General features: G+C 44.5%; 1 protein-coding gene across 3 annotated transcripts in view; it reads left to right on the plus strand.

The window, feature by feature from the left end:
* The window catches only part of SH3RF1 (SH3 domain containing ring finger 1), a 148,811-nt gene that overhangs the window by 85,699 nt on the left and 46,666 nt on the right, over positions 1 to 16,446 (plus strand). For all 3 annotated transcript variants that reach the window (XM_053585865.1, XM_053585846.1, XM_053585856.1), the window contains 2 exons: positions 10,592 to 10,867; positions 11,836 to 11,931. In XM_053585865.1, the coding sequence (XP_053441840.1) occupies positions 10,592 to 10,867; positions 11,836 to 11,931 (372 nt within the window). The remainder of the gene's footprint in view (positions 1 to 10,591; positions 10,868 to 11,835; positions 11,932 to 16,446) is intronic.

Here is a 16,446-nt window from a genome sequence, read left to right on the forward strand (position 1 = left end):
CTGTCTGCTGCTTGGTCCCTCTTGGCTTTAGGTATGCTGTTCAGGATACAACCTGGGCTGTGCATGGACTTTGTCTTGACACATTCCACACTTAGGACCTGGAATGGGCTAGGAAGTTAGGACTCTTTCCTCCACCCGTCTTCCTCTTCCATGTAGGCATCTCCTTTCAGTGGCTCATAGTTAATTAGTGGTTGCTGTAGATTGAATTTAAAGGTCATGAGATTTAGCTCTCTTTAGAATGTTATTGAATTGTTAAATTTGAATGGCTCAGTAGGGAAAGAATAGCTATCCTTATGGGAGGCTCAGAGAAGCAAAGCCACCTGGATTCAGGCCCAGGTTGAAGGACTTTGCAGCCTGTGCTGGCTCTGCGTTGCCCCCCCGGCCCTACCACGTGGCTTTCTAGAATCTTCATCTGCCTTGACACGTGCACATGTGATCTCTGGTTTTGCTGATGGAGCTGAGTCACCTTAGAGCAGGGGTCCTCAAACTACGGCCCATGGGCCACATGTGGCAGTGTGAATTGTATTTGTTCCCCGTTTTGTTTTTTACTTTAAAACAAGATATGTGCAGTGTGCATAGGAATTTGTTCATAGTTTGTTTTTTTAAACTATAGTCTGGCCTTCCAACGGTCTGAGGGACAGTGAATTGGCCCCCTGTTAAAAAAGTTTGAGGATGCCTGCCTTAGAGTTTAGAGTTTAAAGATGCATGTTGGCTGTAAAGCAGCCAGCAGGTAATCTGCTCTGAAACAGATGACTGTGTGTGCTCCTGCCACACCTAAAGGCTTCCAGGAGAGGCTGTGTGTCCACAGCAACCCTCTGGTGGGCCTGCCCTGATATGGCTGCCTCTGTGCCGTGCAAGTACCCAAGCCACTGCGTTCCCACCTGTTCTTCCTACTGTATCAGGAACCAGATTTAGGGAAAAAGAATGACATCAGCGGTGACTGCTGTAAAAAAACAAATAGGTCTTCCTGTTGGCTCTGCTGTCACCTTTGTGTTTGTAGTCTCACACACTTCATGATTTTATAGAAATAAAAAGTATCTTTCCTGCATTCCTCTTATTTTAGCAAAGGTTTCCAAAAGGAGTCATGTCCTAACTTGTTTGTTTCCTGTTGACATTTCTTTTTGTTGTTGTTGTTGTTTGGGGGCAAAGATCGTGTCAATCATTTTTTTTTTTTTTTTGTAGAGGCAGAGTCTCACTTTACCGCCCTCGGTAGAGTGCCATGACGTCACAGGACTCACAGCAACCTCCAGCTCTTGGGTTTATGCTATTCTCTTGCCTCAGCCTCCCGAGCAGCTGGGACTACAGGTGCCCTCCACAACGCCCGGCTATTTTTTGGTTGCAGTTTGGCCGGGGCTGGGTTTGAACCCGCCACCCACGGTATATGGGGCCGGTGCCCTACTCACTGAGCCACAGGCGCCGTCCAGCTGGGGTCTCACTTTTTTTTTTTGCGTTTTTTGGCCAGGGCTGGGTTTGAACCCACCACCTCCGTCATATGGGGCCAGCGCCTTAACCCTTTGATCTGCAGGCGCCGTCCCCTCTTGTTGACATTTTTTATTTCAGTTTTTGGAAAGGCTTGGAAAAAACTGCTAAAACTGACCTTTATCTTTTCCTTTTATGTTAGTTCTTTACCTGCTAGCGTGTGTAGTCTCTTCAAGTAAACAGAGTAAATTGTCCTGGTATCTGGACGGCCAGTGTGTTACTCCTCACGCTCGAACACTTTCCCTACTATAAGTCTTATGCAGTACAGGAGAGGGGAATCATTCATGGTGAAACCAGCTACATGTGTTCAGGAAAGCTGTTCTATATCCTAGCGATCGCTAAAGCTACCCATCCCTACCACTGCCATGGTGAACCCTAGCTTGTCCCTAAGAGTATCCATCACTAATCCTAGACAGTACTTAACCTGAGCCATCGCTAACCCTAGGTGGTCTCTAATGCCAGCATCACTAACCCTTGCCAGTCTAGGATTAGAGATAGCTGAAGTGTGGGACCAGTTAAAGTTAGCAATGGTTCAAATTAGGGACCCACTCTGGTTAATGATGGTTAGGATGGAGGACTGGTGAGGGTTAGGGATGGTCTTGGGTTCCTGATGGAACTAGTTCATGTGAGACTACCTAAGGTTAAGGACCAGCTACTGCTAATGATGAAGGGTTATGGAGTGGCTCATGTTAGCAATGGCTTGAGTAGGGACCATTGCCCCAGTTGTGGCCATGTGTTGAGCTGTATTGTTGTCATTGTGATCACTGCTTGTATAGTGTCAGCATTCAGTGCAGTGGAGGTAAGTTCACAATAGCATGATTTGGGGCACAAGCCCTCACACCCTCTGTTTGGGCGAATTTTCCCGCACAAGTTTTCAATTTAACTCTTCCTTTTCCAGAGTGAGACACATTGCCTTCAAAATTGGGAAGGAGGAGCCAATTGAAGCCTGGATTTTGTTTTGCTGCCTTTGCTCCTTTTTTCCTTGCCACCCTGTAGCTGGCCTGGCTCTGGCTGGTCAGTACCAGGACTACAGCTTTTCCTTTGGTTCCTGCCCTGCCAAGCAGTGGGCATACCCAGGGTTTATGCAGGTTTCTTTAGCACGACATTTAGGGTCTTTGGTATATTCACACTTTTCCTCTAAAAAGCTTATTGCAGAGTGGAAATCTGAGGGATTTGCATTCACACCATCATCTGCATGATTACCAAGCTTCTGGTATGACTTAGTGGGTGGAATATGTCTTAGGAAAAAATGTGTAATTCTTATAAGATGCTTCTGGAAGGTCCAGCCAGCTGTTTTAAGCAGAACACTGATAAATTTGTTCAAAGTAAACTTTGTTTCACTTGGAAGCAAACATAGTTCTTAAGAATGAGGTAAAGTAACTCAACGTGTGAGCTGCAGGAAGGAGTCTCTTTTTCATTCCACTGAAGTTATTTATCCTCCTATAACCTGAGAAGGAGAGGAGCTCTCAGAGAAATGTGATGTGTGGCCAATTGTGGCTGCCAGAGTTCTGGATACTGGTTCATGTGGCATATTTGTTTTCTCTTGCTGTTTTAACAGATCACAACAAATTTAGTGGCTTAAAGCAACATAGATTAAGTAACTTAGGTTTTGTAGGTCAGACAACTGACATAGGTCTTACTGGGTAGTAATCAAGGTATCAGCAGGGCCATGTTGCTTTCTGGTGGTTTGAGGGAAACACCTGCTTCTAGGCCCTTCCCAGCATCATATTCCTTGGCTTGTGGTCTCCTTCCTGCCACCAGGCAAGGTCAGTGGTCTCTCTTTGGCCATAGTCACATGTACCTCAACTCTAGCTGGGAAGGTTCTCTCATTTAATGGCTCAGTTACATTGAGCCCTCAGGAGTACCCAGGAGCATCCCAGGAGTCCCAGGAGTGCCTAGGAGTGCCCTGCAATGTGCTGGGCTGTGCCAGACAGCAGTTCCTGCCCCAGCCCCAGCCCCAACCCCATGGCGAGTGGTCAGGGGAGACTTCACAAGGAGGCAGTGCCTGAGCTGGGTCCTGAGAGACAGGTGGCAGTCACGTCTGGGAAGCAGGGACTGTCTTGCTAACCCATGCAGGAACCAGACCTTTGATCCTGGCCTTACTTACCCTTGATTCTAAACAACAGAAGCAGCCATTGGAGGTGGACATAAAAATGAAAGTGAAAGAAATGCAGCGTAATTATCAATTGTGGTGAATGGGGGCTGTCTGGAAAGTATACCAACGCGGGTGTCTCTGTTTTTCACAGACAGCCCTCATGTAATGACTTCTATACAAGTGCTGGGGAGGTGGAGGAGTAGAGGGTTACTCTTGATGAGTTTGGAGAGGAGGAGGCCTGTGTGAGGCCAGTGGTGATGACAGCAGATTCTTTGCTGGCTGAGGGTGGGAAATATGAGGTGGAATGGTTAACTGGAATGGAGGGCCATAAAACTCATGATTTAGAACATTAAGTTGATTTAAGAAGTAATTGGAAATGGTCTCCAGATTGTAAAGTCAGAGGTGATGTGGACACAACCATGTTTTAGGAGTTGTTCTTGCTGCTCTGCTTGTATTTCTCAGGTTCTCTTCCCGTTTCCCGAGGTCCTGGTTTTTTCTGTCTTCTAACTGTAGGTATTTCTTACACAATTGCCCACAGTTTACTTTTATCTCAACAGCCTTTCAAACCATGCTCCTGGGTGCCCTTCAGGCCCTGCTGGACTGGTGGGAAAGTGAAATCAGCCCCCAAGCACATTTCACTTTTTTCCCCTGTATTGTAGATCCTAGAAAGAAAATTAGCCAGGAACCCAGGAGTAGTCTTCCCTTCTGATGTTTGTGAAACTCTGTTCTGCATTTCTCTCTTGCTGTTTGGACATTCTCTTTTGACCTCATCGTTACTGTATAGATGGTAGCAGCCCTGGAGATTTGGGATGGAGGCTGCTGCTTTGTGTTCCTCTCCTCTACACCTTCCCTAAACCATTAGTAGCAGCAAAACAGCAAGGCTGAAAACTATCACTGTACTATGATCAGGAGCAGAAGAATGTGCATTTGGTGGTATGGATCTTGGGAGTTGGGAGGGGAGAGAAAGGAGTGAGAGCAGGAGCTGGGTGTGCACAAGGGAGTGGATGGAGCTGGGGGAGTGGACAAAGCCAGAGGAGTGCGCTGCTGGGTGTGGCCCGGGCCTGGCCTTGAGGAGGAAGGCCTGCAGCTGGGCAGAGTCTGTGTCCAGAGGAATTAGAAGAGTATGCAAGAAAAGGGGCCCCCCCATAGTAGAATAAGGGCAAAAAAAGAAAAAATGTGAATGAAGAAGTATGTTTTTCTTAATTTGTGTTTATTTGCAACTTCCCTCCTCCAAGTGCCTGGTAGGTTTGACTGAAGTTACTATGATTAGAAAATTTTATGTGGCTGATTTGGGGTGAGTAGGAAGTGTAAGTTTAAGGAAATGATCATCAGCTGACAATTCCCCAGCTGAGTGCTCCTCTCAAACACCTGTTAAAGGAAAGCACGAGTAAAAGAAAAGATGGACTGTTGTGGGATTGCATGTTCTCAGTCCCTTCTGAAATTGCTTTGCAAGACCGATTTCTTGTATTAATCCTGGACGTCCATTAAATTAGAGCAGAAACAGCTAGTGACAGTCAAGTCATGTTTGGGTGATAACCTGACCAAGCTTAAGAACAACCCTGGAGATTTAACTGTTAAAGACTCAGTATTTTCATGAAAACTATTGTATCATGATAGGCATTTCACTGTGTAGAGAAATGCAACATGTATTTTGTTGTACAAAGGACGTTTAAAAAAATTTCTGTCCTCAACCCATGTTGCTCCTTGCTTCTCATGTGGCACCTCTTTTCACTGTGAGTTCTCTGTACCTCAGGCCTTTCTGGGAAGCTTCTGAGAGTCAAGTTGGAACCAGCCAAAGTCTGTGCCAATTTAAGTAGAACTAGATAATTAAATTATGCACATTTTATAGCTGTTCCCGCTGGAAGAGGATCTCCTCAATGTTCTTTTTAGTAGGTTACTGAATCTTTTTGACTTTATGGAGCAATGAGAAATGCATGAAAGGACCTGAATGCAGATAGGCTGCCCCATGTGTGTACCTGGGCATTGGCATTTAGAGTCCATAAAATAAATTGGCAGTGAGTGTTTTATTTACATGTTAGAATCTCGTCTAGATCTTTAAGTAGAAAAGATTTTGCTAGAAAGATTGGAGCGCATTTGATGGTACAGAATGGAGGCATAAAGCACTTAAAAAATATGTGTATGCAGATCACAGTGTTATAAGACAACTTGTATATAAACAAAAATTACTTGGAATGTACAACTGGTTTGCTGTCATGCTTAAAATTTTTAAGTGAGCACAGTAGTCGCTGTTGGTTGAAATGTGCTTTAGATGCAAAATTGTTATAACATTTGACCTGCTCAAACTGCCAAGCCTTTGATGAATCTGGTGGTGTGAATGACAGGGAGAGACGGGGTCAGGCCGCAGAGTCAGTCTCTCCAGCCTGCTCTCCTTTCAAGCCTCCCTTTCATGTGTAGCCAAGTGAAAGTCTCTGCATGAAATGTAAGCTCTGCAGATCCCGGGGACTTGGCCTGATGAGGGGCACAGAACAGCAGCTTGCAAAGCCTGCAAGCCCTGTGGAGGGCAGCAGGCCGGGGATGGTTGGACTCTGAGACCTTCCTGGGTGGTAAATGAACAGGCAAAGCCTGCGTGGGGAGCCGACCTGCGCTGTCCTGCGTGGGGAGCCGTCCTGTGCTGCCCTGCATGGGGAGCCGTCCTGCGCTGCCCTGCGTGTGTGGGGAGCTGTCCTGCGCTGTCTTGTGTGGGGAGCCGTCCTGTGCTGTCCTGCGGTTGTTGTGGCTTCATCAGGGGTCCTCAAACTTTAAACAGGGGGCCAGTTCACTGTCCCTCAGACAGTTGGAGGGCTGGACTATAGTTTAAAAAGAAAACTATGAACAAATTCCTATGCACACTGCACATATCTTATTTTGAAGTAAAAAAACAAAACGGGAAAAAATACACTGCCACATGTGGCCTGCGGGCCATAGTTTGAGGACCCTTGCTTAGACCTTGCACAGGGAAAATGTGTTCTTTTCTTGCTCTTTGAAGTTGTTTAATCCTTTATCCTCAATCACCTGGCAATCTTACACTCACCTGCAGTGAGTGTGTATCTTTGAAAAGATCGCTGAACTTTGCTTGTTTAGAAATTAGAGTAGAATTCATTTTATTGATAATGGGAAACCTTCTTGGGAGGCACTTGACACTAAATGGCTTTCTACCCTCTTAGAATTGAATTGAGAAAGAGCATAAGAAAGCACAATCAGAGGCACAGACGTTTTGCTCATGGTTAGGTTGCCACACGCTTTATGATTGTTTCTCTGTGGTGATTGATCATGGTAATAACCTTGGCAGTCCTGATGTGGCAAGTCCGTGTGAATTAATGAATTTGCAGTTGCATCACAGAAATGTAGCACTGTAATAAGCATTCATTCTCCTTACTGCTTGTTCTGTTAGAATACACGACGATTTTAGAAATGTGTAGTAGATTGGTATTGTGGAAAAGTTAGTAAGTTCCCCCATCCCCCGGCTGCTGGTTGTGGAAGAGATCTGTGAGGAAATTTATCCCTTCAGTACCCACATCAGCACGTCACAGCAGAGCCATGTTGTGGCTGTTCTCCCAGGTGTGGCTCAGAGAGGTCTTAAGAGTGTGTCCCTGTGCCAGGGTTTGGGCAGACTGGACCACGCAGAGCTAACTGAGGTGGGGAAGCAGGCATACTGGTGAATAGAGTCATTTGTGGCTGGGTCTGTGATAGGATTTTCAGTTAATTGATGTGGGCTCTGCTGCCTATAGGCTTGTCAGGATGAACTACAGCCACATCTAAAATGCCATCCCCTATTAAATGGTATGTGTTAGTGAATTTATAATTTCTTCTGTTCAACCAGAAGATGAATGGATTCTACTTGGAAAGCAAATGTGTGCTTCAAAAAATGCACATTTCAAAATCCTAAATGCTTCCTGGGAGGGACATTCTTTGCATTGTTGTACTGTGAATATGTATTAAAAATGCCATTGCTGTCCAATTCACCTGAAAGGAACAGTGCCCAACTGCATGCAGGCCCATACATTGTTGGTGCCTGCTTGGCTGGTGAACGGGCTTGATGATGGTGCCAGTTCACACAGATGGCGCCTACCATGTGCTGGGCCTTTGAGCTGTGGCTCATAGTCCCAAACTCACGAAGTCCTCACAACAAGCCAAATATAGAAAGAGGCACAGAGAGGTTGGTTAAACTGCCTGAGGTCACACAGCTAGAAAGTGGGATTTGAGCTAGGCAGGCTGTTGGGGGTCTCTGCTCCCCTGGTGCAAGTTTCACCTGCCTGTCACAGTACGTGCATTCAGAGCAATGTTGTCTTCCTTGTCACAGTCTTATTTATGGCTGTGTTGATTAACTGTCACTGTTATTTCTTCAAACCTGTCTCGGAAGTGTGGTTAAGCTATTTTGACGAAGCTTCCAGACACACATAGTTCAGTAGAGAGTGCAGTATGGTGTCTGCAAGGGCAGCAAAACTTTATAGAGTTTTCCTCCCATGTAGTTGGATGCTGAATGGAGCAGGACCATGGTCCCTGGTGGTCATTTCCTTCCTGGGGAAGCCTCAGACACAGCAGAATTCCTGACAAGATTAGGTCAAGCAAACGTGAGAGGGTTCGTACTGTTAAGAGGCCACATTTTAGGACAGGTCTGGAAGTCAGAGCATGTGAGGACGTCGGTGCTTCTGGAAGCCCTGAATCCTCCCCTCCCAGGAAACAGACCTCTTGGGCAGCTCTGATTAACCAGCAATATTGGAGGGACCAAGCCAAGGCAGGGGTCTACAGGGAACATTTTGAGAGCAAGTATTACTATTCCTAAACTGGAGTCTCTCTCTGAATGGAGATTTAGAGTCTGTCCTACCTAAATATTCCAGTTACTTTACAGTCCAAATGGACTGTTGAAAACTGTCATGAAGCTCTCTCTGTTGCCAGCAAGGTTATAAAACTGCGATCCACTTTTTGGGGGTGTGTGGGGGCAGTAATGTGAGTTGCACTAACTACTCCTCTATTGCCAAGGTTAAACTTTAAAAAATGAAAATTCAACTATTTGAGGCCTATGAGTAGCACACAGCTCTCTGCCTGCCTGCCCTGTGTCTGTTTTCCACGCACTTGGGTCTTGCCATGCCCCTTGGTGCTTCCGACTCCTGTGTGACTAGCCCTCGCCTAAGAACACAGTAGTTTAAACTTTTACTGTCATTTTAAGATCCTTTTTCTTGCCCATAGTTCTTGTGCAGGGCACTGAGGCCCCCACACACTCTTGTCCCTCTGGGGTACTGCCTGGTTAACTCCTGTGTCCTTAGAGAGGTGTCACTGCCTCCAGGGAGCTTTCCATGTCCGCACCCCCAGTCCCGAAGACCCATTCTTTGCTCCCATAAGCAGCCTGTGAGTCTCTGTCAATATATTTATTGTCTGGTAAAAAGAGAAAGCTCTATAAGTGTTTTCTGGGCGAAAGAATAAATGAGTAAGGACACAAAAAGCAAGTGTTCTGTAATCTCCCTCCTCCGTGGATCCTGTAGACACATTTGAGTTGCCCAGGAGTCCAGGGGCATGAAGGTGACGCCTTAGAGCTCAGGAACGGGTGTTAAGGCAGCCAGAAAGTGTCACATCTGGTCCCTCTAGTGGTCACAGTGCCCCAGGGTGTGCACCTACACTTTTTTCCTTTCTTTCCTTCCTTTTTTCTTTCTTTCTTTCTTTTTTTTTTTTTTTGGAGACAGAGTCTTATTCTCACCCTGGGTAGAGTACCATAGCCTCAGCCTCCCTCACAGCAACCTGCAACTCCTGGGCTCAAGTGATCTTCCTGCCTTAGTCTCCTGAGTATCTGGGACTATAGGTGCCCACTATAACACCAGGCTAGTTTTTCTATTTTTGGTAGAGATAGGTTCTCACTCTTTCTCAGGCTGGTCTTAAACTCCTAAATTCAAGGGATCAGCCTCCTGGAGTGCTGGGATTATAGGGGTGAGCCACCACCCTCAGCCCACCTTTAAACTTGTACTATTTAAAACTGTAATGCAACGTAGAACACTGAATGCCTCCTCTCTTCACTTATCAGCCTAGGAGTGCTCTGTATCTAGGAGAGAGCACAGCTAGGTGGTCTTTAGACTGTGATAGGCCCCATCTGTGTACCTGCAGGCTGCACACTCTGGGAGGGCAGGGGCCCTGATGACTTCCCTAACTGCTGTGTCCAAGTTCTCATACAAAGCTGATCTTCAGTGAACACTTGCTGAACCCATGTGAGAGTGAGGTCTATGCCCACATCAAAAACAGTGTTAGGGGCTCGGCGCCTGTAGCTCAAGCGGCTACAGCACCAGCCACATACACTAGAGCTGGCAGGTTTGAATCCAGCCTGGGCCTGCAAAACAACAATGACAACTACAACCAAGGAATAGCCGGGCGTTGCGTCAGGTGCCTGTAGTCCCAGCTACTTGGGAGGCTGAGGCAGGAGAATCGCTTAAGCCCAGGAGTTGGAGGTTGCTGTGAGCTGTGATGACACAGCACTCTACCTAGGACGACAGCTTGAGGCTCTGTCTCAAAACAAAACAAAATAGTGTCAGGGAAAGGTTTGTCTAAAAGTCAAACTCTGATTTTCATGAGACAAACTTAAGAGCAGTTAGGAAATCAGTGAAATGTGCTTCTGTTTAAAAATTGTTTTCTTTGGTGCTTATCGTTTATCCTAATGAGTAAAGTAGTTAACGTAGGAAATTTTGTTTTTTTATGAGTTTATGAATTACTTACTAAGAAGGTCAATGCGGCAGTTGTATTCTGTGTACCGAAAACCTCAGACTAACAAAGCCACAGCCTCTGCTGAGTCACACTGAGGAGGAGAAAGGCCAGCTCACAGCTGGTGTGTGGAAACTGCTGTTCTCATCTTCTGTAGACACTGATCTTGTATTTGCTCTTTATTGGTAGTGCACATACATATATACCTTTTTAGGGGAGATTTTTTTCAAGGGGCAAAGTGTGGATTTGCCTTTGACTTAAACACAAGGATAATACAGTGACATTTTCAGAGACATTTTCAGATGATTCTTTCATTGCAATTTCTTTCTTTTTAAGGGCATACCTCAGCTACCATGTGCCAAAGCATTATACAACTACGAAGGGAAAGAGCCTGGAGACCTTAAATTCAGCAAAGGGGACATCGTCATCTTGCGCCGGCAGGTGGATGAAAACTGGTACCACGGGGAAGTCAATGGCATCCATGGCTTTTTCCCCACCAACTTCGTGCAGATTATCAAACCGTTACCTCAGCCCCCACCTCAGTGCAAAGCCCTCTATGACTTCGAAGTGAAAGACAGGGAAGCGGACAAAGACTGCCTTCCTTTCGCGAAGGTAGAGTTGGAGCTGACTGGATTCCTGGCAATATGGCTTGTGTTTCCTTTTGCAAAGAGATACAGGAGTTCTGTGTGAGCTACGGCACTGTGCTCCTAAAAATACCTACACGCAGTCTTTAAGGCACAGGGATGAGATTTTTGTGCACAGAATTCTTATATGAAAGTAGTTTGGCTAACACTCTGTGTGGTATCACTTTCACATTTAGAGCCTAAATTTATTTCTAAGCTATTTTAAAGGGTGTGTGTAGCACTCAGGGATTTTAAAGTACTGAGTTATGAATGACAAAATGAAACATCATGACTTCCTTATTTTACATGTAAATTTCTTTGCTTTAAAGCACACAGGAATATATTTCCTGATTTGATAAAATGGTTCAAAGTTTTAAGGAGAATATTGTGTTTTTTTTTGTAGAGAGCAGTGGGATATACATGTGAATGGGCATTTGGTGTATTATCAGAGAGAAAATGAGGAACATCTGAGAATCAGTCTCAAACAGAAGTTCAGGTCCCAACTTGTAGACAAATGAGCAGCCAGCCCTTTTGTGGAAGGAGCCCGTGGCCTCACAGCTTTCTAAAAGGATGCTGGGTGGACTAGTAGTTGCATCTGGTGCATGAGAATGCAGAATTCATGTGCTAAAGCAGTGGTTCTCAACCTTCCTAATGCTGCGACCCTTTAATAGTTCCTTATGTTGTGGTGACCCCCAATCATAAAATTATTTTCGTTGCTACTTCATAACTGTAATTTTGCTACTGTTAAGAATCGTAATGTAAATATCTGATATGCAGGATGTATTTTCATTGTTACAAAGTGGTTGCGACCCACAGGTTGAGAACCGCTATGCTAAAGGGATGTCATAGCTCTTTTACTCACACCCTCTAAAACCTGAGTCTTCTTACTGAAAAGGACAAGTAAATGTAAGCTCAACAGAAGCAGATGGACTAATGACTTCCCATTCATTCTTTCAGGATGACATCCTGACTGTGATCCGCAGGGTGGATGAAAACTGGGCTGAAGGAATGCTGGCAGACAAGATAGGCATATTTCCAATTTCATATGTCGAGGTGAGTTAATCCCTAGAAACTTGAATCATGTTAGTCTTCAGCTAAGTAAAGAAATCTCAGTCATACAATCTGAGGATTAAAAATTTCTTTACGGGTGGCGCCTGTGGCTCAAGGAGTAGGGCGCTGGTCCCATATGCCGGAGGTGGTGGGTTCAAACCCAGCCCCGGCCAAAAAAAAAAAAAAAAAAAAAAAAAAATTTCTTTACAACACATGGTGCCCGGAGTGTCCTGTTGCTGTCATTGGGGGGATTAGGAGGAGCTCTCTGTCTGGGATTGTGGAAGTTTTTGATGCTTCCCTTCGCCTCCCTGCTATGAGCACCCTGTATCCCTTGTAGTGCCCCTGTGCCTGCTGCTGGCCACCCACACTGTCTCCAGGGTCTTTATCCCATCTGCTAGCTTTGGGAGCAAAAAGCTGACAAAGTTCCTACACAAGGTGGGGGATCAGTGTTTGTGTTTATTTGTTTACTTCTTTTGTTGTCGGAACCAGAGAGTGGCCTGCAGAGTAGATTTACACTAAACATTTAAGTAAGTGACTGAATCTCCCTCCAGCTCAGCCCCCTTTATACTCTGCTTTATTCAGAAAGCTCACAGCCAAGCTTGACACAGTGTGGTCTCTTAAAAGAACATGTATAATAGCCGGATGCTGTGGCAGGCGCCTGTAGTCCCAGCTACTTGGGAGGCTGAGACAAGAGAATCACGTAAGCCCAAGAGTTAAAGGTTGCTGTGAGCCGTGTGACGCCACGGCACTCTACCGAGGGCGGTACAGTGAGACTCTGTCTCTACAAAAAAAAAAATAAATAAATAAAAATAAAAAAAAGAACATGTATAGGTGGCTCATGCCTTGTAATCCCAGCACTCTTGAGCTGAGGCAGGAGGATCCCTTGAGCTCAGGAGTTTGAGAGCAGCCTGAGCAAGAGTGAGACCCCATCTCCACTAAAAATAGAAAAACTAGCATGGTGGCAGCCACCTGTAGTTCCAGTTACTCAGGATATTAAGGCAGGAAGATCTCTTAAGCCCAGGAGTTTGAGGTTTCTGTGAGCTATGATGATGTCACAACCTTCTACCCAGGGCAACAGAGTGAGACTCTGTGGAGGGGGGGGGAGAGAAAAAGAGAGAGAGACAATGTATAAAGTAATATTGCTGTATTATTTAAAGAAAATAACACTAGTTAAAAATGAACTAAGGAGTTACAATTTACAGTTACCTTCATTATGTCATTGTCCTAAACTAAATGTCCTTTAGAAGGCATTTTCAAAGAATGAAGCAGAGCCCAAACAGCAATATGAGGTTACTTGAGGTCACAGAAGACTTCTGGGAAGAAGTGAGGCTATAGTGGATATCTGTGTAATGGGTAAATAGGATTAACCCAGAGAAATGGAAAAGGTGCCTTTTATGGCAGGAAGAACATCCAGACAGGAGACCAGCATCTGCAAAAGCCTCAAGTAAGAAAGAGCACAGATTGTTTGAGAAATAGAAAGTAACTGTGTTGTTTAAAACATCAAAGAATGCATCTTTTAACTGCCATCATTATTTTGCCATCTTTTTATCTGAGACATTTGTTTTGGCATAATTCTGAAACCCAAAATGACAGATCGTGTCATTGTAGCCAGCACTTAATTTCCTCTGTACACAGTGAGGTTGCCAAAGTCTTCATAAAAAAATCACTTTCGATTACCGTATATCCATGGGAAAGTAATTTATAACATGTATGAGTCTCAAATTTTATCCATACCCTTCATACGTTCCTTTTTATTGAGATAATTTTTTCCTCCTGTGAAAGTAAACAACTGAAAAAAATATCCTCAGGCAGTCCTTCTTGCACATGCTGTGTATGTCCTAACTGTGGGTCATGGAAAATCGCAAGTATTTCCAAGATGTGAATAGTTAACACCGAAGGGTGTGGGGAAACACAAGATTAGTGATGGAAGCCTGTCATTACTTGTTAGGTATCATCAATATCACATGCTGATACTGGGTCTGTGACGCGTGAAAAAGGATTGCTGTGTTTCTGTATCTTTGTGCAGATGGGCATAAAAGATCCACCCAGGGCAAGTCCAGAGTCACTCATTAAGATTATTTACTCTGACTCAAGGTAGAAAGATTGACTTCTGCTCAAGCATGGAAAGTCTTATTCTTCTGCCTCTTTTCTTTCAAGCATTAAATGAGCATTTTCCTCATTTGAACCAGAATTTTATATAGGAAGATGTACAGGAAGGATTACCTGAGAATTAAGGATATTGTTTTCTGTTGCTACCATTTGAGATATGGTAAACAAATTACTCATCTTTAGGAGCCTGTGAGCCTTTGACATCAGGCCACGATGAGGTTCCTGGTGGGCAGCAGAATATTTGGGCATTTGTGGTTTAGTCTTTAGGGAATAAAGTAGAGGCAGATTTCAGTCACAACGTATGAAAATTCAACCTATGAAAATTCAATAATTTCAATAGACTGCCTTATAGGGCAGCCTCAGATGTGGTAAAGCAAACTAGGAATCAAAAACTGAGACTTTCCTAAGTAATGTCTTTCTCTTGTTCTGTACACTGTTTCATATTTGGCTCTTTTTAGGGCCCAGTCTCCAATATAAATTCAGACTGTGTTACAGAAATTAACTTGTAAATGATCTTTTTTCTTTTTTTGAGAGAGAGTCTCACTATGTCATCCTGGGTAGAGTGCTGTGGCATCACAGCTCACAGCAACCTCAAACTCTTGGGCTTAAGCGATTCTCTTGCCTCAGCCTCCCAAGTAGCTGGGAGTACAGGAACCCTCCACAACACACCTGGCTATTTTTTTGTTGCAGTTTTCGTTACTGTTTTAGCTGGCCTGGGCCGAGATCGAACCCGGCAGCCTCGGTATATGTGGCTGGCATCCTACCAACTAAGCTACAGGTGCCGCTGAGTAAATAATCTCCTTATATCTTATAAACATTTCCATTTCCATAAGTGTTAGGTGATTTTGCTTTTTATTTTAACTGTGCTGCCAAACTGTTACCTGCCAGAAGTTTTGAGAAGATGGAATGAGATTACGCCACCATGCACTATGCCTCATGCACAGTGGTGTGGACCTCCCCTGGGGTCTTTGTCTAGCTCTTAAGATAAGGCCTCTTGCTACAGCTCTCTCATCAGACCCCCCAGTCAAGCCTTAGAGCTGGTGGGTTCTATTTTGCTTGGACAGTGCATCCTTCACTTCAGCAAACTTGAAAGTAGTAAGGTTAAGAATTTTGTGGGGAAATCCAAGGGATATGTATAAAAGGCTATTTTTGTACAAAGGCATATACAAGTACTTTAAAAATAGACTGCCATATAGTTTCTTTGAATTAAACTTTCTATAAGAATATAAAAGCATGGCTTACATCCACATTTTTTCTTTTCTTTTCTTTTTTTTTGAGACAAGAGTCTCACTTTGTCACCCTCAGTAGAGTAAAAAAAAAAAAAAGGCTATTTTTGTTAAGGGCTAAATGCAGTTAAAAAAGAATTAGTAGCCTGCTTCTTTCATTGTTCAAGAACACCAGATTCTGTAAAATAGAATGGAAGATTTTAACCCCCTTAATTTGGAGCTGACTCATGCAAGTTTAACAGTCATTTGGACAAGGATGACATGATTCTTAGCAAACAAAATGTCTGAATGGAGTAAGAGCTGAATATGAGATTTTTGATGTTTTTCAGACATAGTTGTATATTGTAGGCTTGCGGTGCACTGTAAATTGTTTTTTTGTTTTGAGACAGTGTCTCACTGCTACCCTCAGTAGAGTGCTATGGTGTCATAGCTCACAGCAATCTCAAATTCCTGGGTTCAAGCAGTCCTCTTACTTCAGCCTTCCAAGTAGTTGGGACTACAGGTGCCCGTCACAATGCCTGGCTGGGTCTGGTTCTGACTAAGGGTGGTCTGAACTCCTGAGCTGAAGCAATCTACCTGCCTTTGCCTCCTAGAGTGTTAAGAGTGCAAATGTGAGCCACCGAGCCCTGCTGAACTTTTGCATTTTTTGAATTTTTTGAATTTTTATTAAGTTTCTCAGTTTATTTTGATTCCTCATCATTTGTTTGAAACATCACACACTCATTTTTCCCAAGAAGAAAAAGTTTTTTGCAGGGCTGGGTGCCATGGCTCATGCCTGTAATCCTACCACTCTGGGAGGCCGAAGGGGGCAGATTACCTGAGCTCTGGAGTTCAAGACCAGCCTAAGCAGGAGTGAGACCCCCATCTCTAAAAATAGCTGGGCTTTGTGGTAGCCGCCTGTAGTCCAGCTACTCTGGGGGCTGAGGCAAGAGGATCAGTTGAGCCTAAGAGTTTGAAGTTGCTGTGAGCTATGTTGCCATGACATTCTACCAACGGTGACAAAGTGAGACTCTGTCTCAAAAAAATAAGTTTTTTTTTAGCTTGTTCCTCTGCCATAGATCACAGTGTGCAGATGCCTGAGGCAGGAGGGCCCAGCACATAGGAAGGAGGCTGTGTCTCTCCCTTCTACAGATCTCACCCAGACAGTGCCTCTGACAGAATTCCTTTAGACTGTGCTGTCCCA

This window comes from Nycticebus coucang, chromosome 1 (assembly GCF_027406575.1).
Source record: "Nycticebus coucang isolate mNycCou1 chromosome 1, mNycCou1.pri, whole genome shotgun sequence".
In the NCBI taxonomy this organism is placed as follows: domain Eukaryota; kingdom Metazoa; phylum Chordata; class Mammalia; order Primates; family Lorisidae; genus Nycticebus; species Nycticebus coucang.